The sequence below is a fragment of the Lytechinus variegatus genome, chromosome 15 (assembly GCF_018143015.1).
Source record: "Lytechinus variegatus isolate NC3 chromosome 15, Lvar_3.0, whole genome shotgun sequence".
Taxonomy (NCBI): Eukaryota; Metazoa; Echinodermata; class Echinoidea; order Temnopleuroida; family Toxopneustidae; genus Lytechinus; species Lytechinus variegatus.
In genome coordinates this window covers 19,687,538-19,713,326 of record NC_054754.1, presented here as the reverse complement: position 1 = coordinate 19,713,326, position 25,789 = coordinate 19,687,538, and the positions used below count along the sequence as shown (strand labels likewise).

General features: G+C 36.6%; 2 protein-coding genes across 8 annotated transcripts in view; both read left to right on the top strand.

The window, feature by feature from the left end:
• LOC121429272 (V-type proton ATPase 116 kDa subunit a1-like) overlaps positions 1-4,818 on the top strand; it is a 48,730-nt gene extending 43,912 nt beyond the window's left edge. For all 5 annotated transcript variants that reach the window (XM_041626259.1, XM_041626260.1, XM_041626258.1 and 2 more), the window contains 2 exons: positions 1,246-1,417; positions 3,976-4,818. In XM_041626259.1, the coding sequence (XP_041482193.1) occupies positions 1,246-1,417; positions 3,976-4,066 (263 nt within the window). In that variant the 3' untranslated portion in view covers positions 4,067-4,818. The remainder of the gene's footprint in view (positions 1-1,245; positions 1,418-3,975) is intronic.
• A 3,815-nt stretch (positions 4,819-8,633) lies between these two features.
• Positions 8,634-25,789, top strand: part of LOC121429304 (zinc finger CCCH domain-containing protein 13-like) — a 40,796-nt gene continuing 23,640 nt past the window's right edge. For 2 of the 3 annotated variants that reach the window (XM_041626307.1, XM_041626306.1), the window contains exons 1-3: positions 8,635-9,027; positions 16,522-16,915; positions 17,648-17,703. In XM_041626307.1, the coding sequence (XP_041482241.1) occupies positions 8,839-9,027; positions 16,522-16,915; positions 17,648-17,703 (639 nt within the window). In that variant the 5' untranslated portion in view covers positions 8,635-8,838. Of the gene's footprint in view, positions 9,028-16,521; positions 16,916-17,647; positions 17,704-25,789 lie in introns of all 3 variants that reach the window. The other variant, XM_041626308.1, reaches the window with a different exon arrangement.

Below are 25,789 nucleotides of genomic sequence, written 5' to 3'. Positions count from 1 at the left end.
TGATTGTAACAGGATTCCCAGCCCATCAGGGTAAATTATTTTACTTTTTTCCAGTCAAGGAAAAATCAGGGAATTAATTAAAAATACCTCAAATCTGGGGAAAATGCCTTAAATGAGGAAAGAATCAGGAAATTTTGATCAGCCCAAAAGCCGAAAGCACGGTAGTCAGTCAGACTGTTACGTTTTTTTTTTGCATATCAAAACAACATCCATTGAATGACTGGTTATGGTGGTACTAATTAGTTTTACATTATTGTTTTTATACTAAAAATACATGTTATTCACTGCAACAACTTAGAAAACATGCGACACTGGAAATGGGTTTAAATAATTCAATTATCGGGGAATTTTTAAACTTCATCAGGGAATATCAGGGAAACTCAGTGAATTTTGTTTTCTTGAAAAGCTCGGAAGTGTTTGGTAGTTGGGATGTCCTAGTGTTGGTGGTGGTAGACATGGTGATGTTGTTGGGGACAACAGTGGCAGAGATGGAAGTGGCAATGATGGTGATGATTGTAGAGATGGCAGTATTGGTATGGGGATGTGATGGTAGTGGTGGTAATGATGCCATTGGTAGTGGAGGAGTGTTTGGTAGTTGGGGTGTGTTGGTAGAGGTAGTGATGTCAATGGGGCAACAGTGGCAGAGATGGAAGTGGCAATGACGGTGATGGTGGTAGTGATGACACTAAATTGGTATGGGGATGTGATAGTAGTGATGCCATTGTAGTGGAGGTGAGTGTTTGGTAGTTAGGATGTCCTAGTGTTGCTGATGGTAGACGTCGTGATGTTGTTGGGGGCAACAGTGGCAGAGATGGTAATGGCGACGATGGTGATGGTGGCAGTGATGATAGTGTTGGTTATGTTGGTGGTAGTGGCTATGCTCATGATGGTTGTGGTCGTTGTGATGATCTCTAAGGTTGTCGTGGTGTTAATCGTCATAAAAAATTATTTTGGCATTGGCCGCAATATATCTTACATAGCCTACCAAAATTAAGATGATCGTTGAATGTTTTCATGGTCAACATATACATGTATAGTCAAGTTTACAGACACCATGTAATAATCCTGAAAATTATTGTTCGTAATCTTTCTTGATTGATTGTTCATCCTAAAAAGAAATGTTGATTAACATTTCAAACAGTACACTTTGGTCGTCATCAGGATTTGAAAAATTGCAGACATTTCAAAGATTCTGTGTCGGGCTATCATGTTACCTCAACTTTTGTTAATCTTTATTTCTTTTAGAGCTGTCTGAAGTGCTATGGAATATGATGTTGGCTATAGGTCTGAGAATGAACGGCTATGTAGGAGCGTTTGCCATCTGGGCCATCTTCGCTGTATGGGGTGTCCTGACCATCAGTATCCTCCTGTTCATGGAGGGCCTCTCTGCCTTCCTTCATACTCTACGACTTCACTGGTAAGACTCATCGCATCCCTCCGCCGCCCTCTCTCCCCCCTCCCCCCATATTCATTTTTCCTTTCTGAGCCTTCTGTGCTATAGACGGCTAAATAATGGTATCGATTCGGCAGACTCAGTACCCAGTAGGGTTTATTTAGTCAGACTACGCCTCATGAATCATTTACGCAGGTTCGAGTCTCACCTTGAACAATCTCTCTTTTTATATAAAAAAAAAATTAAGGCGAGAAAAATTACAAGTCCAAGATTTGTAGTCTGATTCAAAGCCTCCCACACAAACTTAGCCCCTATCGTATTGTTATGAGCCTGCCAAGTCAACGCCAATATAGTCTTAACCGCTATAGACCTTGTTCATTGATGTCATCATGCAGCCATCTCAGAGGCTGGAGCCATTTCCTTGCATGCATTGGTGATCTGCAACTGGCGCATCTCTAACAACTCCATTTTCACATATTCCTATATCCTCTGAAGGAGGGGGCTATGGGATTATGACATTATTCTGTATGCATAAGGTCTATACGGGGTGTCTATCAATTTCATGATCAACATTTTAAGATTTTCCCAAATGTTAGGATTTTAGAGAAATAAAATAACCATTGGTTAATAAGATATTAATCAATGATATAATCAATGATAATCATAAGATTATCATTGGTTAATAAATGATTGTGCGCATGAAGATATTGTTACGTCACAATGAAATTGCATTGCATATTAGTTGCCAGGAGGTGTGGTAAAGGAGCGTCAATTTATTGAATTTAAATGCGCTTGCACTATACGCTATCGCATCTTACCTCATTATTAAGATTTCTTTTTTAAAAATGACAATAATCAGGTGCCATGCTGATAATTTACAGGATTGCCATAAATGATGGTTATTAAAACATTTTTTTTTTGCTTCGTTACTTTTTTGTCTCACCTGCATAGCAGAGTGAGACTATAGGCGCCGCTTTTCCGACGGCGGCGGCGTCAACATCAAATCTTAACCTGAGGTTAAGTTTTTGAAATGACATCATAACTTAGAAAGTATATGGACCTAGATCATGAAACTTGGCCATAAGGTTAATCAAGTATTACTGAACATCTTATTAGAGTTTCATGTCACATGACCAAGGTCAAAGGTCATTTAGGGTAAATGAACTTAGACCATGTTGGAGGAATCAACATCAAAATCTTAACCTGAGGTTAAGTTTTTGAAATTTCATCATAACTTAGAAAATATATGGACCTAGTTCATGAAACTTGGACATATGGTTAATCAAGTATCACTGAACATCCTGCATGAGTTTTATGTCACATGACCAAGGTCAAAGGTCTTTTAGGGTCAATGAACTTTGGCCGAATTGGGGGTATCTGTTGAATTCCCATCATAACTTTGAAAGTTTATTGGCCTAGTTCGTTAAACTTGGACATTAGAGTAATCAAGTATCACTGAACATCCTGTGCGCGTTTCAGGTCACATGACCAAGGTCAAAGGTCAATGAACTTTGGCCGAATTGGGTGTATCTGTTGAATTACCATCATAACTTTGAAAGTTTATGGATCTGATTCATGAAACTTGGACATAAGAGTAATCAAGTATCACTGAACATCCTGTGCGAGTTTCAGGTCACATGATCAAGGTCAAAGGTCATGTAAGGTCAATGAACTTTGGCCATGTTGGGGTTTTTTGTTGAATAACCATCATATCTCTGTAAGTTTATTGGTCTAGTTCATAAAAAGTGGACATAAGAGTAACCATGTATCACTGAATATCTTGTGCGAGTTAGAGTAGTTTTCAAAGTCAGCACTGCTGCTATATTGAACTGCATGATGCAGGTGAGACGGCCAGAGGCATTGCACTTGTTTAGCTTTGTGGGGGTATCCAAATAATAATAATAATATCGGATGGCCTTGAGTGGGATGCGTAGAAATATTGTTACTCACATAAGAATGATATGGGATTCGTCTCCGACTCATCCATTATTGTTCTTCAGCTCGTACAATATTTCTTCGCATCCCACTCAAGGCCATCCGATATTCCCTAAATATTTCATAAGTTTGGCGAGTAAACAATTTGTATAGAATGGTCAGGTGTATGTAATCTTTTGACTCTAGCGAAGGCTATAGAAAACAAGTTGCCAACTAATTGGGAACTTGGCCTAAGGCCATTGAGATCCCCCTTTTTCTTGGATCTGTCAAGTTTCATCTTAAACTTTAGATTCTTTCATGCTGGAAAATGAATTGGAAATGATCAGTTTGATAATGATGATAATAATAATAGTAATCATTTAGTTTTTACAGAGTGCATTTTAGATCTGCAAGGACATTCAATGCACCTTAGAGAAATAAAATTATACAATATGAAGTAAAACAATCAAGATTACTTTTCAGTCACTATGGGCTTGAAGTTAAATTATGGACTCCATGAATTTACAACATACGCTTGAAAATATGAATTATGGAAAATAACATTGAACACAGATGTACTAAAGCTTTTTGACATGCACTCATCAGATGAATTAACAATGCTGGAATACTCATTAAATTCGTGTTTATTACGTCTTGCCTCTTTCCAGGGTCGAGTTCCAGAGCAAGTTCTTCAAAGGAGAAGGATACGCCTTCATCCCTTTCTCCTTTGATATCATTCTCCAGACGAACGAAGAGTGATTCCTCATCAGCATACATCTCAATTCATCTTATCCTGATACAGTCAAATCAGGGCCTCATGACATAATGCCAAACAATTGATCTTAGTGCCGATTTGTACAATTGATTGTATTAATTATTGTCTATGATCAATCATAGATATCAGCCTTATGATCAATTGCTAAGCTTTATGTTATGATGTCCAGGGTTGAAGATACAGTACATGACCCTGTCTGAATGGAGAAACTTACATTAGGGCCCTGTAACATAAAGCTTAGCGATTGATCGTGAGACTGATCGATTACATTGATTATTGTGTATGATCAATCATAGATACCAGCATTATGATCAATTACAAAGCTTCATACTGGGTCCAGGGTTAAAGATACGCGACCCTGTCTTAATGGAGAAACTTACATCAGGGGCCCGTAACATAAAGCTTGGTGATTTGTTGTGGTGCTGATTCCTATGATTGATTGCATTGATTGTTGTGTATAAATCAATCGTGGAAATCAGCTCCAGGATCAATCGCAAAGCTTTGTGTTACGGGGCCTGTCTATAAAGACCACAAGTTTTGTTTCCTTGGAATAGTTTTCCACATTTAAGACCCTTTTTGATCTACATGTGGTTTATACACATGTTTCATGGTAGTACAATGTGCTTTGCTATATAGTACATGTATTTGGCTTATACCACATGCTTCAAATTTGTGTAGGGCTACTTATCAATCAATTGTAGATCGTGGTTTGCAATAGATCAATCAATAGATTGATCTATTGCAATCATATTTGCAATAGATCAATCAATAGATTGATTCTGTCTTCATGTTACCTATCGCAGTTATCAATTTTAAGACCTTGACATTATGTTTTAAAGTGAACTATGACTTTGTGGTGAGTGCCGAGTATAAAGGGGCTACAAAAGAATCGTTTGGAAAAATTTATCGATTATGACACTTAAGGTTGTCATCCATTGCTCAGATAGTAAACTTAATGCAATTAGAGTGAATTAATTCACTGAGAAATCATGCAAACTGAGAGAAATGCCTGATGATCTCACATATATCTCAGATTGATATTGGACAAAATTATACCATGTTTTATTATTTAACATAAAGGTTTCACTTGATTGCTATCGGACAAAGTTGATTGCTTGTATTATGTTATATCCATGCTGGTAATATTCAATATAAAATGAATTGAGATAAAATAAACCACTTTTACTGATATCATCTTGTTGACAACCATTTGATCAATCTATGAAAATATATATTTTGATTACAAATTAGATATATTAGATACATGAGATTATACTATATTTAAAGAAAATATGAGGATTGTGTTGTCAGTAAGATGCTTTTGAAGCCAGTTTTCGATGTATTATATGTCTGGAAAAATATGGTATTATAAACCTTGTTTCTTCTTTTTCTTAACAGTAAGTATCTGTTGATTATCTTTATGTAAAATGCACACATTCACTGTTTGGGAGTAGGGCCAAGTCTGTATCACGTTACTTTTTTATGCTTTTGATTATATAGAGCATCCATATTTGAGCTTTACTTTTAAAAAAAATTTGAAAAGATACATTTGTGTCTTAGATTAGTAACAAAAAAAGACATTGCTTTTAATACTTGTCTGTCTTGACATTAAAATTCAGGAATTTGTGTGTGTATTTTGGAAATAACAGTATTTGTTTTTGGTCGAGATATATTTACATATATGTCCTACACTGCCATGCAATATATTGTATAAAATGTTGGCAGTATACATGTAGTTGGTATCTTATAAGATGACCAAGGTACCACAAAAAATGTCATGGAATTACCCAACGTAGAATATAGATGATGTGCCTGTATGAATTGGGACAAAATTCAGGGATTTTTTTTCAATAAATAAAAACATGTCAGATGTTTTATTTGTGAATGCTGCAAATAAGATGTTGCAATATTGTTAATTTCACTTTGTAATGCTTCATTTTTGTTCCTGAAAAAATAGTAGTGCTGTGCGACTTGTGCCTTTTTGACAGTTACAAAGTTATTCCTTAAAGGTAAAAACAAATATATCATTTCCTACATGTAGGTTATGCCTTCAGGGCCCTTGACAAACTATGAAAAATAATTATTTCCATAAATAACTGAGGTATGTTGGTAATGATTACAGATTTTTTCAAGGTTTTGAGAACATAATAGTATCATAAGTTTGAATTATTAAGTATGTATCGTTGTTAGCTTATTTCACTGTAGTGAACATGATCACTATTTGTTTGTTTTTTTCATCACAAATTCTACATAAGGCTTTCTTGTTTTCCTTGATTGAATTTTCACCATTGTTTGTGAAATCATTAGTGAGAAAGTTGTCATTACTCAGTTACCACCAATTTTTAATCTCTTTGTATATTTCATGATTTACTTTAAAAACTTTTCCTTGACTTCACATCAGAATCATTATTAACTAGTGTAGCATAGGGCATCAATTTACCCAAGTGTCACCCCAACAGAATGTGTGGGATAATTTGATTTATTCTTTTCTGATAAGATTCCACAAATTATGCCAAGGCCATCTTTAAGTTATTTTTCAGTAACCAGACGAATGGATTGATTAGCTTAGCTCATTGAACACTGGCCAAGTCATACCAAAGATTTCAATAATCGGACATTCCATCTTTCTACTTAGAAACACGACTTATGAATGGAAAAGGGTGTGGATGACATACATATAATATGTTTAGCAGGGGCACTAGTAGCCCAGGGGGTGTTTTACAAAGATTTAAGTACGACTTATGAGTTGTACTTAAATGTCTAGTTGCGTGCAGTATAAAAGGCATCACCACATTGGTCAGATCATGCCAATAGGATGCGCACGACTGCATATTGATCAATAAGATTGCATGTTTTATATCATATATGCGTCAGCATTTAAGTGCGACTCTAAGTCATACTTAAATCTATATGAAACACCCCCAACTAATAAAAGCTGAAGTGTCTACACTAATATAATGAGAGTTTCAATATGTTATACCCTGTTCGTTTTAATGTACTTTTTATTCAAGGGATAAGGTGATACTGACGGGAAGATTTGATACGCCTGAATAAGGCATAGGGTTCGTCTAAACAAGTACTTCATGCACACAACGATTCAGATGTACTTGTTCTGCCCGAGAACTCTGCAGTGTGAAAAAATTTACTTAATTGCATCATAACTATTGGTATTATCTTTATTATGATCATATGATAAAGATAATGTGAGGACATTACTGAAAGTACTGATTAATAAAGAGGTAATTTGTCAATTTGCAAAAGTTTGAAAATCTGTCTGTTGCATTGTTTTGTCATTATCTTATGAAGTGTTTTATGTAACTGAGATACATGCAATTGGGATGTAATGAGGAATGTGTTAATGGAAGAAAAGTGGATTATGTATACTTGTAAAGTCATTAGTGTGACTGGCCATCTGGGGGCAGGGTACCTCTCAAAATTCTGGGGGGGATTGTATCCATTAATATTTCATTTAGCTCTCTTTCTATATCAGGGGAATTTGATATAGTACATGCCACATAGTTATAAGTACTTCATTATAAACATTGTTTTAGGGCCCTCTTGCTTTGGTCTCACATTTTTCATAGATGGTGTGTCGCATTTAAAATCTAGTCCCCTTGAACTTTGGTTCATTCCACTGCAGATGGGGAAAAAAGAGAAAGCATAAGGGACAAGGGAGACAAAATGGGGAAAACAGAGACAGATAGAGGTGAAGGGAAGGAGATGTATGTAGAGTGAAAGCTGAATAAAGGAATATAAAATCTTCCACCGCCCCTGTCTCGTCTTCTCATTTCAAAGTTTCTGAAAACTAAAATAGGTAGTGGTCAATTGTCACCATTTTCGAAACCAAACATCAAAATATTTTTGATGAGAGAAAAAAAAATCCATGGGGTTTGGTTGCCGCTATCTGCCATTGCAAGGGTAGACCTTCACCCTATGTATGTAGTCATTTTTTTTTCTGACTTGTGTTTATCACAAATTATATTGAACTAGGGGTGGTGTATGTGCAATGGAGAGGACAGGCACAATGCCCCCCCTCCACACACACACACTTCATGTATTTTATTGAATGGATGATGACTGGTAACATATCTGGATAAAAATATATTCACATGATGGGGCGAAATTTTCTGAAAACTATTTTTAAAAAAAGGGCATTGAAATTCTGTGAGAGTGAACCCCTCCCCCACCTCTCTCAGGTATGCTTTAAGTGATGAAGACTGGAAAAAAAATCTTTATCAAAACAATTGGGTAGAAGTGGGGCAAAGTGCACCAAGCCTTAGCCCAGATAGTGCAAGAAAAATATATTTGTGTTTTCCCCTTGTAAGGGCTATGGATATTGCTAATAAAGGCCCATTTGAGGATTCCAACAAAGGGATTAAATGCCTCTTATTTAAGTTAGAGCAAGGAGACTGCAGTTAAACTGCTATCCGGAATCCCTTACTGGTTGTTTGAATAGAGCCTGGACGGCCTTCCATCAGAGCCCGGTCGGTATCAACTTTCTTTTTCCATGTACATGTGGGAAGTCAAAGATACCGTACCGTACCGTACAGTAAATTGCAAATGGCGACGTGACAGACAATTTACATTTAACACGCAACATAACACGCAACATACCGCGTGTAAACTTGACTCCATTCCACATGAAATATTTTATCTATCGTTAGTTTTGCACCTTTTCCGCCTAGTTTTCGCAGTATTAACCATTTAACCAATGAGGATCGACATATAGATCAAGTAAAGCTCAACTAGTGATTGTATGCCTAATAAAAAGCCAGCGATACTGATTCGGCCTCGGCTGCAGGCGAAGTCGAAGACTAAGTCCAAGAAGAAGGAGAAGCGCCTCGGGGGACCAGCCCGTGGGAACGACGTGGATATGCCACTGCCAGGTCCCCGTGGTCCTGGGCCAGGAATGCCTGGACCATTTCATCCTTCAGAAATGCAGCCGGTATGTAATTTTCTCAGTGAAACAAGCCATGATCAGTAGAACTAGACCAAAAGCTTCCTTCGGTCTCTGTTAATATGTTGGTTGTTCATCAGTCTGATTCTGTTCTGAATTCCGTTGGCATGCATGGACATTGTTGGCTCCACTCATCAAAGTTCAAACTAGAAAAAGGCAAATAAAATTATAAGTATAACTCACTTAGTATAAGTTATAACAGAGTTAGAGACCGAAGTCCTAAACTTCGTTCTAGCTCCATCTGTCTACACTACAGGCTACAACCATGACAATGGCCAAATATTACAGGGCTCGACACTAGTGACGGTCCCAGACCGGTAAAAATTGCTGTCGGGCCAGTACTAGCCTAGTAGATTTTCAGAAATACTCGAGAATGAATCGCACGTGTTACTGGAGTAGCATACAGTGTATAGCGTAGCCAGCCACACAACCCACGTGGTAAATTCTCTACTGGCTGCACGAACAAAGCTTGGCTAAACTCTGCCTCTGGCAGAAATCTCTCACAGAACTGTCAAAATTCACGGTTCATAGCTCAACTCATATTAGAAGGCTCTTATAATGTCCATATTTCCTAAAAATTGGAGTAACTTTGTCATTTGTAAGCAGCAAAAGAAGAAATTTTGACTTCTGTTTTGGTTCAAACAGATCGGGTTTCGAGTGATATCGTCTGAATACGTAATAGCCCCACATATGCATTTATGTGTGTTTTGATACACTCGGTTTCTGTCGTAGCTCTTTGAATTGAGCCAAAATGAAACTGATAAATTATTTATGATTATAGCTTTAGCTAAATTCTTCCTATTTTCTTTCCTTCTTTCTTTTCAATCTTTCTTTGTTTCTTCCCTCTCTTTTTTCATTTTTTTGTTACTGTCTTTCTTTTTTAATTTCCCCTTTTTTCTTTAATTTGTTCTTTCATTCTTTTTTTTTCTTTTTTGATATTTTTCTTTCTTTAATTCTTGAGTCCATCCATCCTATATCTTCTCTTCCTTTCCTTCTTTTTACCCTTTTCTTTCCTTTATTCTTTGTTACTTTCTTTGATTCTTTCTTCCATCCATCATTTATTTACCCTTGTTTTTTTTTTTTTATTTCTTCTTTCTTTCAGCCCTTTCTCTCTTACATTCATTCCTTTCTTTCTGTCTTGTTCTTTCCATTTCCCTTTGTTAAATCTATCCTTTTACCTTTCCTTTCCTTTCCTTTTTTTTGACTGCTAAGCTTGCTTCCTTTCTCTCCTTTATTCTTTCATTCCTTCTTTTCTTTGTCTCAGTCTTTTTAGCTCATCCGGCCCGAAGGGCAAGATGAGCTTATGCCGTGGCGTCCGTCGTCTGTCGTCCGTCCACAATTTCAAAATGCTACTACTTCGCCATTTCAAGTCCAATTTCAATTCTGTTTGCTTTATATGATAGCACTAGGTGGGGCATTCAAAACTTCTACACAGAATTTTTAAATTCACTAAATATGCTAATTTATGCACATTTTTCAAAATTAACATAAAATGCTTCTTCTTCTTTATTTGTTGACCGATTTTGATTTTTTTACTTCCATCTGGTAGAGCTTCATGAGGTTCACCAAACTTCTACACAGAATTTTGAAATTTTGACCAGAACAATTTTTATGCTAATTTATGCATATTTTTAAATTCACATAAAATGCTTCTTTATTTGTTGACCGATTTTGATTTTTTTTTCATCCATCTGGAAGAGCTTCATGAGGTTCACCAATCTTGTACACAGAATTTTGAAATTTTTATTAGAACAAGTTTAATGCTAATTTATGCATATTTCTAAAATTCACATAAAATGCTTCTTTATTTGTTTAACGATTTTGAATTTTTTGCTTCCATCTGGTAGAGCTTCATGAGGTTCACCAATCCTGTACACAGAATTGTGAAATTTTGACCAGAACAATTTTTATTCTAATTTATGCGAATTAATTTATTAATTTTTCAAAAAATTCACTTAAAATGCTTTCTTCTTCTGAAAAGCTTTTTCTTCTTTAATTGTTGACCCATTTTTCCTTCCTTCACATCTATCCTTTCCTTTTCTTTTCTTTCTTTCTTCCTTCCTTCCTTCCTTTCTTGTATTCTTTCTTTCTATTCTTTCTTTCTTCCTTCCTTCCTTTCTTTCTTCATTTCTGTCTTGCTTTCTTTTGTCCTTCATTCCTTCATTTTATTTCTTTTTGGGGGGAATGAAAGGCTAGAAAAATAAACTTGCGCCTTTTTTTTATGTTTTCTTTATTTTGGGGACCAGTAGATTTTAGGTTCGGACCAGTAAAAATTTGAAAAACTGGGAATCTACTGGTCCGACAAGAATAGGTTGGACCAGTAGAAAAATGGGTTAGTGTGGAGCCCTGCCATATAATATATTTATGTTATTATGTATTAAGTTCGGATAAAACAGCGAAGTGAAGTTGTGCGACAGCCGAAGTAAGTCACTGTTTTTTCCCCTTTTAAGTTTATTTTCCCCGTTTTGGTGCACTTCAGGCCAAAATGGAATAATAAAAATTAAAATAATTTTTATTTTAGTGCAGTTCTTTTTATATTTTTATGATTGAAGACAGAAATCGACGAGCCCCTTTGGGGGATTTTGCATTGTTAACCCCCTAATGGTGGCTGCACGAAAGCGAGCCGTCTGTGTACGAGGAGAGAGTTTAAAAAAAATTTAATGTAAAAAAACTTGAACAGTTAGTGTAGAGGCGCACGGCCAATATGGGAGACTCTCTCCAATAAGGGTGACAATCTCCCATATTGGAGACTTGCAAAAGAAAAAAAGAAACAACACTAACAAAAGCATGATTTTTCCACCCAAACTTTTGTCCCACTGAGGTCAGAAGCCCGTTTGTTTTGTGTGTGGATGACAACAAAAATCCTTAGACAAACAAGAGTAGACGGTGAATTTGTAAAGTAGAGGAATCTGCTTACCACATTTTTATTTGCCGCCAAGGTAATCCTTTTGAAGCAAATGTAAACAAAGAAAATTGGTCTCCCAAACTAGAGACTGTCTCTAAAATTGGATACCTAAATTCTTTATAAAAGTCTTTGATATTGGAGATATTCTCTCTCATGGGAGACAGTCTCCAATATTGGCCGTGCGCTTCTACTGTTGAAACAGACGGCTGGCAGCCGTCTGTTTCGAGGATTTTTTTTTAATTCAACATTTTTAATTTTTTTCATTTCCCATCGGAAACAGACGGCTCGGGATCATGCAGCCGCCATTATTGCAAAAAAAATCCTGATGGGGCTCTTCGATTTTATAAAAATATATAAAAAGTTCTGCTACAATGAGCTGCAATTTTGGTGAAAAGCGGCTGCAGAGCGCTGATCGATCATTGCCTCTGCGCGAATGTATACCCGTTCCATAGGGATGCATGTATGCACTCACGCAGGCTACCGGTTCCAAGGACCCCCGTTTTCACAGACATTTGTAGTGCCAAAGCCCGTGCCGAGGATTCTCCTTTTTTTCAATAAGCCCGCTCCAAAGCCCCCGTTTTTTGTGTAGCCCACGGCACATACCTACCACTTTTTTGGTTGAGTACCCCCCTCGACCAAAAATAATAGCGAAGTGGGGTTGAGATCGTGTTTTGTGGCTAGTATTTTGTTGAGATTTGTTAGTAATTTCTGTTTCTGTTCTGTGCAGTTTGATGAAAAATATGTTTTCCGTGATTTTCCGTTTGAAAAGACACTTTCGAAGGGCCGTCACCGTGAATTCCATGAAATCGCCGAAAATCACTGTGTTCCTACATAATAGTGGGTATTATAAACTAAGAGAGAAAGGTTATCGCTAAGTGGCAAAAACAAGCGATTTTCGACAGAACTATCGATAAAGACGTTATCGATAACAGCCCTAATGGTACATGTATGTAGGAGAGGAGACTGATTAATTTTTCTGCCATTTTTTTTTTTTTTTCAGGGGGGGGGTAAAAAAAAAGACAAATTAGCATATAGCCAGAGAAATCCATGTGTAACTACCATACAATGTTAAGTTACTATCGGAATTGCTGCTGCCTACCCCCCCCCCCCCTTTCCAAGTATGTGAATTTCTTATCTTTTGACAATTTGATGTAAAGTATTCTGTCTTAGACTTTTTTCTTCTCGGACTCACTAATCTCTTTGGTTGATATTCATCCTCCTTTTAAACAATTTAACTGGTTTAAAGATTTTCACCCTACATGTACTGTAAATGAGAATAGTTTTTAGGCTTACATTATTAGAAATAATAATATTAGATAATGAGAGAATAAAATGACAGAATGTGAGGTTAAGGGAGAGTGAAATTTGAAACCCTTGGAACAATTTGTGTGAAAACAGAAAAATCAGGGAAACAATCAATAAAATTAGTATTGCAAAGGATACATGTAAGTTCTTATTCAGTGATCAAGCATTAAGAAAAGCAAGCGACTCTTCATACATTTGTTGCTGAAAGATTATATGGAGGTATTTGTGTAGTTGCACAAGTCACATGCATCTTTAACAATTAACAGTGCCTGTTTGAAAAAAAGTTTTTGATTATCTGATTATCGTTATTGCCAACATGAACTGGCAGACACAGGAAAAATCATATTTTTGTCACTTTTTACATTTTTTGTAATTAGAAATAGGTCTGGAATAACCTCACAAAGCTTTTTTAAAAAGTGCTTCATTGTGTTACGATGGTTATTCATGAAAATGGAATTCTCTGAAATTTGTTTCACTTTCACAAATACTTTTGCCATCCCATTAGGCTCAGCTCTGCTGGCATTGAGGCATTGAACCCCCCCCCCCCCCACATGTTCAATGTAGGTCATCATCCCATATGTTTAGCAATCCATGTAGTTAAAATGTCACTTCATTATAAAACCAAAATATGCATTCTCTTACATGTATATTTAAAGGGGAATGAAACCTTTGGAACAAATAGGCTTGTGTAGAAACAGAAAAATCAAAGAATAAGAATAAAGAAAGTTTGAGAAAAATCGGACAAATAATGAGAAAGTTATGAGCATTTGAATATTGCAATCACTAATGCTATGGAGATCCTCACATTGGCAGTGCGACAAGGATGTGTGATGTCACTGATGAACAACTTTCCCTTTGTTGGACTATAAAATACCCTCAAAATGTCTCTTTTTGCTTTTTCTTATGATGATACAAACTCTTTATCCATGATGTATTCTTAAAAAATATGCATTACATGCCCTCATGTAGACAGAACACATGATTTATGGATAGATGTGATAAAAGAGGCAATTCTAGTGAAATATATACTAGAGTAATGGGGAGAGTTGTTCACAAGTGACATCACACATCTTTGTCGCATTGCCAATTTGCTATCTCCATAGCATTTGTGATCGCAGTATTCAAATGCTCATAACTTTATTTGTCCAATTTTTCTCAAACTTTCGTTGATCCGTTTCTTTGATTTTTCTGTTTTCACACAAGCTATCTTGTTCCAATGGTTTCATTCTCCTTTAATTTGAGCTCTATATGTATCAAGGAAAGCTAGATGCATGTTCATTTACATTCCATACATGCACATGTACATTTATGCTGTACACAGATGGTGACTCGAACGTGATATTGTTTGGGTTTTTTTTGTGAAATATTCTCGCGTGTTACTTTGGATTATGTTTTTACAAACTGACAACTATAAAAATTTAACCTAAGTTTCAGTTTAATTTCAAGAAAATGGGATTCATTAGAAGAATATAGATACCTGTACAGTGTCAGAATATCCAAAATCTTATCTTTCAAATGATGGAAAAATAACATTACATACGTGTAGTGTACTGTATTATGTGAAAGTATTTTGAAGCACTTTAATATCTCAGAATCACCTTTTTGTAGCGTTATTGCTTCATGATGACTGCAACAATACATGTATGTATTATTTTACTTGTCTAAGTTTCTTCCTTTTTGTTCTTTCAAGTTTTGGCAGATAAGGCTGAGATGAAACTTCTCGACATCTTAGTGATTTCTTTGTCATATTCTATGTAATATATCGCTTTTGTATATTACATAACTTCGAAAAGTATTTCTTGCCCTTTTCTGACCGAATATATAGGCATGGTGTTTTCCAGATTAATTTGTTCAGCTACTGTACATGTACATGTGTTAGACCCTATTGTGTGTTTTTTAGGGATGATAGCAAGATTTATAGGAGATGCTTTTTTTTATATTCTGGTTTGTAATAAATTATCAATAATATTCCCACATTACATGTAGCTCTCTGAATTTTGATTACCGGTGACTTTAATGCACTTTATAGGAGTGCCAATCAGAACATTGCATGACTGTGTAGGATGCATTATAAACTTGACATTCCATGTAGAGATGATTTTTTCCTTTGAAACTTCTGTGGGAACTTCAGTTTGATCACGTCGGAGTTAACCCTGTATATGTTTTTATATCTCCCACTCTCCGACACATCTCACCATTCAGACTCTTTGACCACAACCACTGCACCCTTGGCATTAGACCCTATTGTGTTTTTTATTAGAGTGAGAACAATGCCAATGAATGCCTCATATGGCAGGAACGGACACTGTAGAAGTATTCGTTATTGTTTGTTTTTATTGAATAACCCATTTTTTGTTAGTTGTCAACTTTCAACAATCTTATTTTGAATTCTGATAAAGACTTCTGAAGTGGGGAGAACAAATCAGTCTTACAAAGCAATTTGAAGATGCACTGCTCTGTAGCCAAGTTTTATTTTGGCTTTGAAAGCATACATTTTTTCATAAGTGGAAGATCCAGTGCTGAGTATCAGTATTGAATTTAAATACTTGTATCACACAAAGCCAAAGTTTATTGTATGGAAAAACTTCTACTCTCATTGGCTATCTAGACCAAGTGTGAACAAGTGGTAATTACTGCTTGATGGGAGAGTATTCCATTCCATACGTACGTGTATTGTGGTCCATGGAAAAGAAAGACTTTCTGTATGTTTGCTATTAGCAGTACTGTTTCTCTAGACCAATTCCCTTGGATGCTGTTTTTTCACTGTGGTCTTCTAGTCCAACAGGAGAACCTTGATCTCAAAGCCCTGTGACTCGCTACATTACCCATTGACTCATCTTTTTTTTACTTCTTGAAGGCTTCTGGTCATGGAAGACTTGGACAACAGTGTTCTGAAACCAAAGTCTTCTGTAGAACCTGCAATGACTTCTGCAGAACCAGCAAAATCCTCTACAGTAACTGCAATATCTCCTACAGGATTTTTAACATATCCTTCTATAGGAACTGCAACTTCTGCTCCAAGTGTACTTGGGTATTGGGCACTCACCAAGGTTACTACAGAACTTTCATTCATATGTAGGGTCTTCACTCTTCACAGATGTTCTGTTCATATTAGGAGGGAATGTTTCGTTGAATTACATTGTACCCTGTGCCTCTTTGGTCATACAATTTTAAATATATTGATTTCCCACCATCTTTCCTGAAAGTGAAGCAAATGAATTCTTGAATATATAAACTGGTCATTGACAGACATCTTTTTTTTCTCTTTTTAGGGCATGATGCACCGAGATGGTCCTAGGTTTCCTGTGCATGATATGGGCGGTCCTGGTCCCGGTCCAAGAATGCAAGGTCCAGGCATGCCCATGGGTAATAACATGATGGGCAACCAACCCCCCTGGGCGCGACCTAACCACGGTCCTATGAATCAACCAATGCTTAACCAGCCTATGGGCATGGAGCAGCATCGGGAGTATGATGCACCTCCTATGCAATACGGCCAGGCACACCAACAACAGAGAATGCCACATCCACAGCAGATGCCATTTCCACAGCAGAACCAGGGGGTTCGTCCAGCATTTCAGCAACAGGGTCCAATGCCGTTCCCAGGTCCTCAACAGCAGGGACCAATGCCACAGCAGCAGTTCCCTCCAAGCTCTTCACAAAGTGGTAAGTTCATCTGATTAACATGATTATTAAAAGGTCCTTTGGCAAACTTTTGGGATCATGTTAACTTTATAATTGAGTACATAACACTGGTCTTTACTGGATACTAGCACTTGTGTCTTTGTGAGACACTTTCAAGCACATAATATGCAACATTTAGCGCTTAATACAAATGTTTCTAAGCGCTGCATACTAATACCCCGACTTAAGCATGGCTACCATGATCGGGCGCTCAAGCATTCAGGGAATTCCTTCCTACCAGGTACCCATTTATTACACCTGGGTGAAGAGTGGCAAATGTACATGTAGATGAATGCCTTGCCAAAGGACACAAGTGCTGCAGTGGGATTGGAACGTCAGACCTTGTGGCTCAAAATCAGACTTATCCACTGAGCCACAACACCTTTACATGTGCATGTCACCTTGAGAGCTGCTTTTATCTAGAAACCCCTGATATTCTTATTTACTGTACTTATACCTTACCTGGGTAGAGTGTGGCAAATACAGCCCAATTCTTACCAAAATACACTGATTTAAACCCTGCACCTAATCATGCATAGACAGGGTATCCACCAGACCATGACAACTTCACATCTTTTATGAAGAAATGATTTTGTAGCTCTCAGAAAGTTCTTAAAAGTCAAGGATCATTGAAAGTTTATGAGAACCCAAGGTCGGGATAATGCACAAATCCATGATAGACTGACATGTGGATGTTGTCTGTTTCTCTTGCAGTCAACGTGACGCCGGGCTGGAAAGTGGGACTGTATGCCAGTGAAAACAGCAAGATGGTAAGAAGGATCCCCATTCCCTTATAAAATCCTAAATATTTTGACATTCATCCGTTTGCATGGTTGCGTGGGTTATGGATTTCACGTCTTGCCTCATAATTCATAAAGCAATATATGTACATACCAGTGTGTTTGCTCAGTTGGTAGAGCATCCGTCTCACAACCGGGAGGTCGGGAGTTCAATCCCGGGCCGCGTCAGACAAAAAGGCATAAAACGATGGGAGTTGCTGCTACCCTGTTTAGCGTTCAATGATTCAAGGGATAGAGCTTTGTCAATCTGGCGCTGCACAGTGGCTGCCGGGCCCACGATGAATTGGGCAAAATGACTTTTCGAGGTATTTCAATTTAGGAATTTCATTATTAACAATGAAATATAGTTTGCATATTTTTCATGTATTCTGATTGATATTTGTAATCTTTGCCTTGCCCACTGTGCTAAGTGGAGACTACATGTTGAGTAGTCTGCAGGCACAGACCCTGATTGGAACTTTGGTCAACAAGTGTGCCTCCATGCAAAGACTAGCACATGCAAACCTTGCTGGCTTGAGCGAGAGGGCCTTCGGTACACAAGGCATGAGTAGGCTGCACTTTCAGACCCTCAACTCGAGTGAAGGGTTTGCCCAGCAGACTAGATGTTGAGAGCCCTGTAGCCCATATCATATAATGTAGCAAATTATCAAACATTTAATTTGTATGCTGGATCGCATTTAATGATCTATGCAATCAAGTGTTGAAATCAGTCCTATGATCCTGCTCGAAGCTGTATGTTATGGAAGTGTCTTCATGATTGATACACATTTATTGGAAATGATATAACGAGAGTAGAATCTATTGTATATTTACATGTAATTCATGGGAATTAACCATGATTTTCATTGGTACATTTAATACAGAATTTTCAACATACGGTATTATAATGAACATATTCATAGTGTATAGTGTATATTCATAGTGTATAGTGTATATGTATAGTGTATATTCATAGTGTACATTTCCTTGGATTTTTGTTTTCACATAGTGCATATTGCAGAGTCTGAAATGAGAGACTACATGTAGATTCATAGTTCACTCATATTATGGCTGCTTCTTCCAATGGGATTTGGGAGTCTAATCTCCATGCTAAACTTGTTGTAATTTGTAAAGTGTCGAATTTGAGTCTCTGCATGCAGACTACATGTAATATCATTATGTATAATGAGTCAACTGACATTTACATGTACATGTCAATTACATTCATATTATTTGTAATTTATTGCAACATTATTAAAGGAAGAAAGTGCTTCTATAACCACTTTGTTGCTAGCAAATTCTACCACCAGCTCATCATGTTATCTTTTTTGCTGCTGAAAGCATGGCAGAGATCTACAGGGGGGGGGGATTTCACAAAATAGTTCAGTATCTTGAATTATAAGTATTGAAACAGGAAAATGGTGTATGTATTTTCTACCTCTTTGACCTGAATACAAAATTTAAAATGGGATAGTTATTGTTTCCTCCTTGTTCACATGCCACCTGTGCTATTTTAGGCCTGATTTATTGTGATAGTCACCTGCTTGACCTTCTAGTTGAATAGTCCAAGGTGGCAATTGACGCCCATCTTGACCTTGCAACGGTTACGCTCTCTGTTTTCCTAGCCACTTCTGTCATTTGTATATGACTAGAATTAGCTTTGTTTCTTTTATCCATGTAGCAGTCTTTGAATTTGATACTGCTGTCAATTTGTTTGTATTGTCTCTTGTGTTCAAAGGTTGTTGTCAAGGCAGTTCTCGTCTTGAATCTAGCAGTGTATACATTTTAGTTTGTCCAAGGACAAGGTGTGTGTACATGAGGATGATGACAACGATGATGGTGGTGGTGGTGATGATGATGATGGTTGTGGTGGTGATGATGATGATGGTTGTGGTGGTGGTGATGATGGTATTGATATGGATAGTGGTGATGGTTATGACAACAATGGCGGTGATGATGATGAGATGATGGTGATGATGATGATGATGCTGATGATGATCGCGATGGTGATGGTGATGATGATGATGATGACGACGATGATGACGACGATGATGATGACGATGATGACGACGATGATGACGACGATGATGATGGTGATGATGATGATGATGATGATGATGATGATGATGATGATGATGATGATAATGATGATGATGTAGGTGGTTCTGCTGCTGGTGGTGATAGTAATGGTGATGGTGATAGTGATGGTGATGATGGTAATAGTGAAGGACCTGAACTGTGATTTTCACCAACAAATTAATTCTCATCCAACCAGATCCAAGGACTTCAGGAGCTATACTAGCAAGAGACCCCTCTGAATCGTAATTTCTCAGTAATATTTAGCCTTTAAAGATCATCATATCTATTCATAATTGTTTATTATCTGGACACATTTGTCCTCTTTGAACTGGACCGACTTCCCAGTGGTACCAAACAAGAAATTAAATGGAATGCATGGATGGTGATGTCCTGCAGAGATGGCATTACAAGCATTCCTTTCTCTGTATCATCTAACAGGGAACCTATGGTCAGAGAATGATGATTGCTCAAGGGGCATCCTGCATTGAATTCCTAAAGTTTCATTTCTTGTATTATAGAAAGGCATACTTAAAGAGAAATGCCAGTAGTTGCAGTAAACACTGATTTCATGAGAAAGTCTGTACAACCAGGCTTAATTGTCAGTATATCATCGAGGATCTAGATCTGGTACAGTTACATAAACAGAACTTAGTGAAATCTTTATATCTACGCTGAAAAATGTTCACACTGAAGATCACCAACACAGATAGGCACACGCGGGACAGTCATTATTATTGCTGGAATAAAGACCCCACAGAAGTGACCGAATCCGCGCTTATTTTGCTTATTTCTCAGCTATTACACAATTTCTTCCAGAATCCTTTGGTACATATTTTTTATTCATACAAACAGACACTTGGGTGGTCATTATATTAGATTCTGTAAAAAGTCATTTTTAGATCGTTACCAATACTGGAATTTATCTTTAAAGTGAATATGGCATTATTGGCATACATGTTCATACATGTATATGTTTCCCCAAGTATTTTTTTGTCATTTGATAGTATGATTAGTGACCCCCCCCCCCATAAAGAAAAAATGATAATAAAAAATAGAATAAAATGAAATGAGATAAAAAATAAATAGAGAAATTGATAAATGAATAATAAATAAAAAGAATGCTGATAAAAATAGTAATAATAAATAAATGAATAGAAAATATATAAATAAGTACATGTAAATGAATAATGAATGAATTTTAATAAGCAATTGAATTTAAATGAATAATGAATGAACTATTTGATGAATTCATTTGTTTTTTATGGAGTCTGGGTGGGTGTATCATAAATCTGTAAGTCACAAGCGAGTGAAGCGATTTGACTAATGAACCTTTCTTACGGACTACATGTAAATCAACACCAATTCCATGGATGCACCCACTGGGACTGTGTGTTGGATACTGCAAGCATGCCGAGCCGCCTGCAGTGTTAATAGGTCATTAGTGATAGACGTCATCACAAAAATTTATTTTGTCAAGATCTCTGAACGTCATTAGGAGGATTATAGAGAGTGACCCATATCAGTTTCTTATTTGACCCACAGCATTCTCTGTATACATGTATATACAATGTACCCATGGCGTCCATACACACTGGGTGGTTTCAAACCGCCTCGATCAGAAGAATCCCCGTTAAATTACGAGAACTCTTTAGGCCAAAAAATACCCATTAATCCTGCATTCACACCGCCCTGAAACACACCCTTCGGGATAAGTTCCTGAAGTTACGAGCATGCGCAGTATGGTCTGATAAGCAGGCAAAGGGCGAGATTCAAAATCACTAGCCCAGCAGCCACCCACGGCACCCGCGCTCAACGACACGCTGGGCTTAAAGTTTCCGTAAATCGCTTTCACATTGCCAAAATACCTGCGACCTTAGAAAAATCCCCTCGAAAGTTCTCGTAATTTCGCCAAGTACCTACTATTTTAATAACGGGTATTTTCTTTCGGGGAAATTACCCATAGTTTGCTTTCACATTTATTACCAAAATACCTGGTATTTTCTGACCGGGGTAAATTTCCCGATCAGAGAATACCTGGAACTGACGAACTTCGAGGCAGTCTGAAACCACCCATTTTGTTTGGAGCCTCCCTCTAAATGTCACCATTTTGACACCTCATAATACATATGTGTATATACATGTAAGTATTTCCTAAATTAATGGTCAAGTCCACCTCAGAAAAATGTTGATTTGAATCAATAGAGAAAAATCAGACAAGCACAATGCTGAAAATTTCATCAAAATCGGATGTAAAATAAGAAAGTTATGACATTTCAAAGTTTCGCTTATTTTTAACAAAATAGTTATATGAACGAGCCAGTTACATCCAAGAGAGTCGATGACGTCACTCACTCACTATTTCTTTTGTTTTTTATTGTTTTAATTATACAATATTTCAATTTTTACGAATTTGATGATTAGGACCTCCTTGCCTGAAGCACAAAATGTTAAAATAATGGAATTCCACGTGTTCAGGGAGGAATGAAACTTCATTTCACATGACAATGACAAGAAAATACAAATATTTCATATTTCATATAATAAAATACAAAAGAAATAGTGAGTGAGTGATGTCATCAACTCTCTCATTTGGATGCAACTGGCTCGTTCATATAACTATTTTGTTAAAAATAAGCGAAACTTTGAAATGTCATAACTTTCTTATTTCACATCCGATTTTGATGAAATTTTCAGTTTTATGCTTGTTGAATTTTTCTCTTTTTATTCAAATTAAGTTTTTGTGGCAGTGGACTTGTCCTTTAAGAGCTCGCATATACAATTTTGTAGCATGAATAAAATTTGAAAAAGTATCTTTTCTTTTTTTCCTCAATATACATGTACAGACATGCTTGACCCTTTGTAGCTTTTGAGAAGTGAAAACATTAATAGATTTTGAACAATTATGATTTGTTTCCCCCCAACTGGGGTACAGTGTACATGTAGGGGCAAGGGGTGACTGTTGGGAAAGGGGAAGCATAACAAGTTCATCCTTGTATATTAGTAAACAAACTTCTTCCAATTTAGAAACATTTTAATTACCTCATTTATCTATAAGTCATGAAACTTGTCATGACCTTAATAAAAAGTGCTTTGTATTCGCCAGAAATTATGCTACAAAAACCAAATGAGTATTATGTAACAAATAATTCATTTTAACCTGTAGTGTTAAATGAAATCTTGGACCTTATCAAATTCAAGGAATCCCTTCTTTTGTATGTTTGACACAACACGCTAATTCTCTCAAATGCATTAACAAAAGCAGAATATCAATTATCATTATCATCTGCAGTTCATATTGCCAATATACTTTACACGATCTGACATATCACACATAGGCACCCACTCAATATTAGTCTAATCCTGCAGAATCTTTATGAAATGTCCATGTTCATATTCTTTGTATTATCTTTGTTGAAACAAGAAAATTTCTGCAGCTGAACCTGGATACTACAAAGGCAATGATAGTCGTAGAGGATGTTGCAAGAAAGCATGTGATCAATCACAGATTTCTAATAAAAATTTACAAGTGATTTATTGGTTGATTGTAACAGATTTTAACATCCTGTTGCATAAAAATTTCAATAAATTTCATGACATTATGATTAGGATTGATCTTTTTTTCATCCGAAATTGACATGCGATTCTTTGCAAGTTTCTTTCAAGTTTCAACACTGTGTTAGACTAAAGATAAGACCCCTTGTTCAATGGTCATGTATTGTACTCAACAAAAGGTCTGTAGTGGGACTGGGAGACTACACTTTCCCTCAAAGCACAGCATCTTTGTGCGATAGATACATGTAAGATGGGTGAAAAGGATGATGGATCCGACAGATGCGATCCTATTAAGTTCAGAGACATGGGGAGAGACAGCTACAGAAAAGACTACAAGGGGGGAATCGTAGCTCTATTTGGATGTACAGTAATCTTATTGTTTTGGGTAAGCCTAGTATTTTTCTTTTGCATTATTTCATGCATGGGCAGTTGTGGTATATGATAATTAATTGACTTAAAAGTACAGCTGATCAACCTATTCTAGTTGCTTCCAATTATAGATTTATCTTTATCTTTTGATCAGTAATACCAGGAGTTGCTACATGTATTTGTCATGGATAATTCTAATACATTCATTGTGTCAGTAGTTGTAGAGTAGAAGTAGAAGTAGGGGCTCATTTGATTTTCTTGTTATGCTTTTGTAGAAGTACTAGTGTTTAAAATATGAATGTACAAGATTAAAACTATAAAGCATCATCAAGATGGGTTACATATCCATGTAGGCCTACATGTATATGTTACTACATGTACGCGTATGTCAGGAAAGTGGCATGGAAGTTTGTTCATTTGCTTTGAAAAGCTCCCACATAAAAAATGGACTTACCTATTCCATAAGTAAAATTTCTTTTTAAAAATACCACCAAATAGAAAGGGACCTCATAAAACATTCTATAACAACTTGAGCAGCATTAAATGTTTTTAGATGCTCTTGCAGTATTGTTCCACTTCTTCTTTGGAAAGGTCCAAGGGCGTACTTTAAGTGATTACTGATTTTCAACAGTTATCAAAATTCAAACACAGGAAGTTACCACATTTATACATGTAGCATTCTAGTGTTTTTTTATCCACACTTTATTCTAGTACCTCGATCACCCATCCACCATCCATCATTCACAATTTGACCCTATAAGGTAGTTGGAATGTACTACCAGTAATGAAAACAGGCTGGCTTGATTGAATCGTGGATGAGAAAGAATGCATTCAAGCGATTTCAATGGATGTGCAGAGTTCCTTAAGTGTCCTTTTTAGCATGTTTTGACATACGATTTGCAGCCAACAAAGTATTAAATTTGCTTGAATGTGATTATATTGTTAACTTCAAATCTTTGAAAAAAAGAACATGTTCTAAGGGTGAAAAAGCCAAGAGAGCCAGGGATCTGCAATGTTCACATTCACAGACAGTTCTGGGCCCCATTTAATTAAAGTTACTATTATAGTCATTTTGCTATCAAATGGTAGCTACCATGGTAACAATAATAACAGCCAATCAAAATCACAGGTTTCATTGAATTTTCATGTAGCATTAAAACAGGCAGAGTTTTTTTTTTTTCCGTGACAGTAACTTTTATACAACGGACTCCTGGGGCCCGTCTTACAAAGAGTTGCGATTAATCCGATCATCGCAACTACGGAAGCCAGCAAAGACAACATATGGAATGCATGTTTGTTCAAACAAAATTCTAGATATGAATGTATATCCATAAAGTCATAGATTTCTTAAACATTTTTATGTGTTTTCCTTTGTTTTACAAAGAACATATTGCAAATTTTCTGTAGAAAAATTATGACAGTGATGGACTTTCATAGAGTTACGATCAATTGGATCAAACGTATCTCTTCGTAAGACTGGGCCCTGATCTCTTGAGAAAAAAATCCTTTTTCATGTTTTCTCATGTCATCACGCAAATTAGATGAACCTTTTCAGTTAATTCTGATGTCTGTCTGTTACAAACACATGTGTCCAGTATTTGACACTGGTCCGATGGTACCAGAGTGGTCAAAATTGCAGTCGGGCCAGAAACTTTTCAGAAAAATCCACATTTACTGGTCCGACTTGACCAGTAAGTTTATATCTAACTGATACAAAATATATTTTCTTCTCTTTTGTAGATTATAAAAAAAAGGCTCAGGTGTCTCAAAAAATGGTTCTATGAATTATGTTGTGTGTGTGTGTACTGTTTTGGGGGGAGTAACAAAACTCAATAAAAGACAGCAAAATAATATCAAGTCTTTTTTTATATTTTCCTTGATTTCGGAGAACTTGTAAATTTTAGGTTTGGTCCAGTAAAAATGAAAAAAAATGGGTATGTACTGGTCTGATATGATCAGATCGGACCAGTAGAAAAAAAGGGTTAGTGTGGAGCCCTGATGTATCTACATATATGCGTACATGTTTGCATTTGGTTATAAACAGCCTTTGATGCATCTGACCTGATACTGGCTTGCA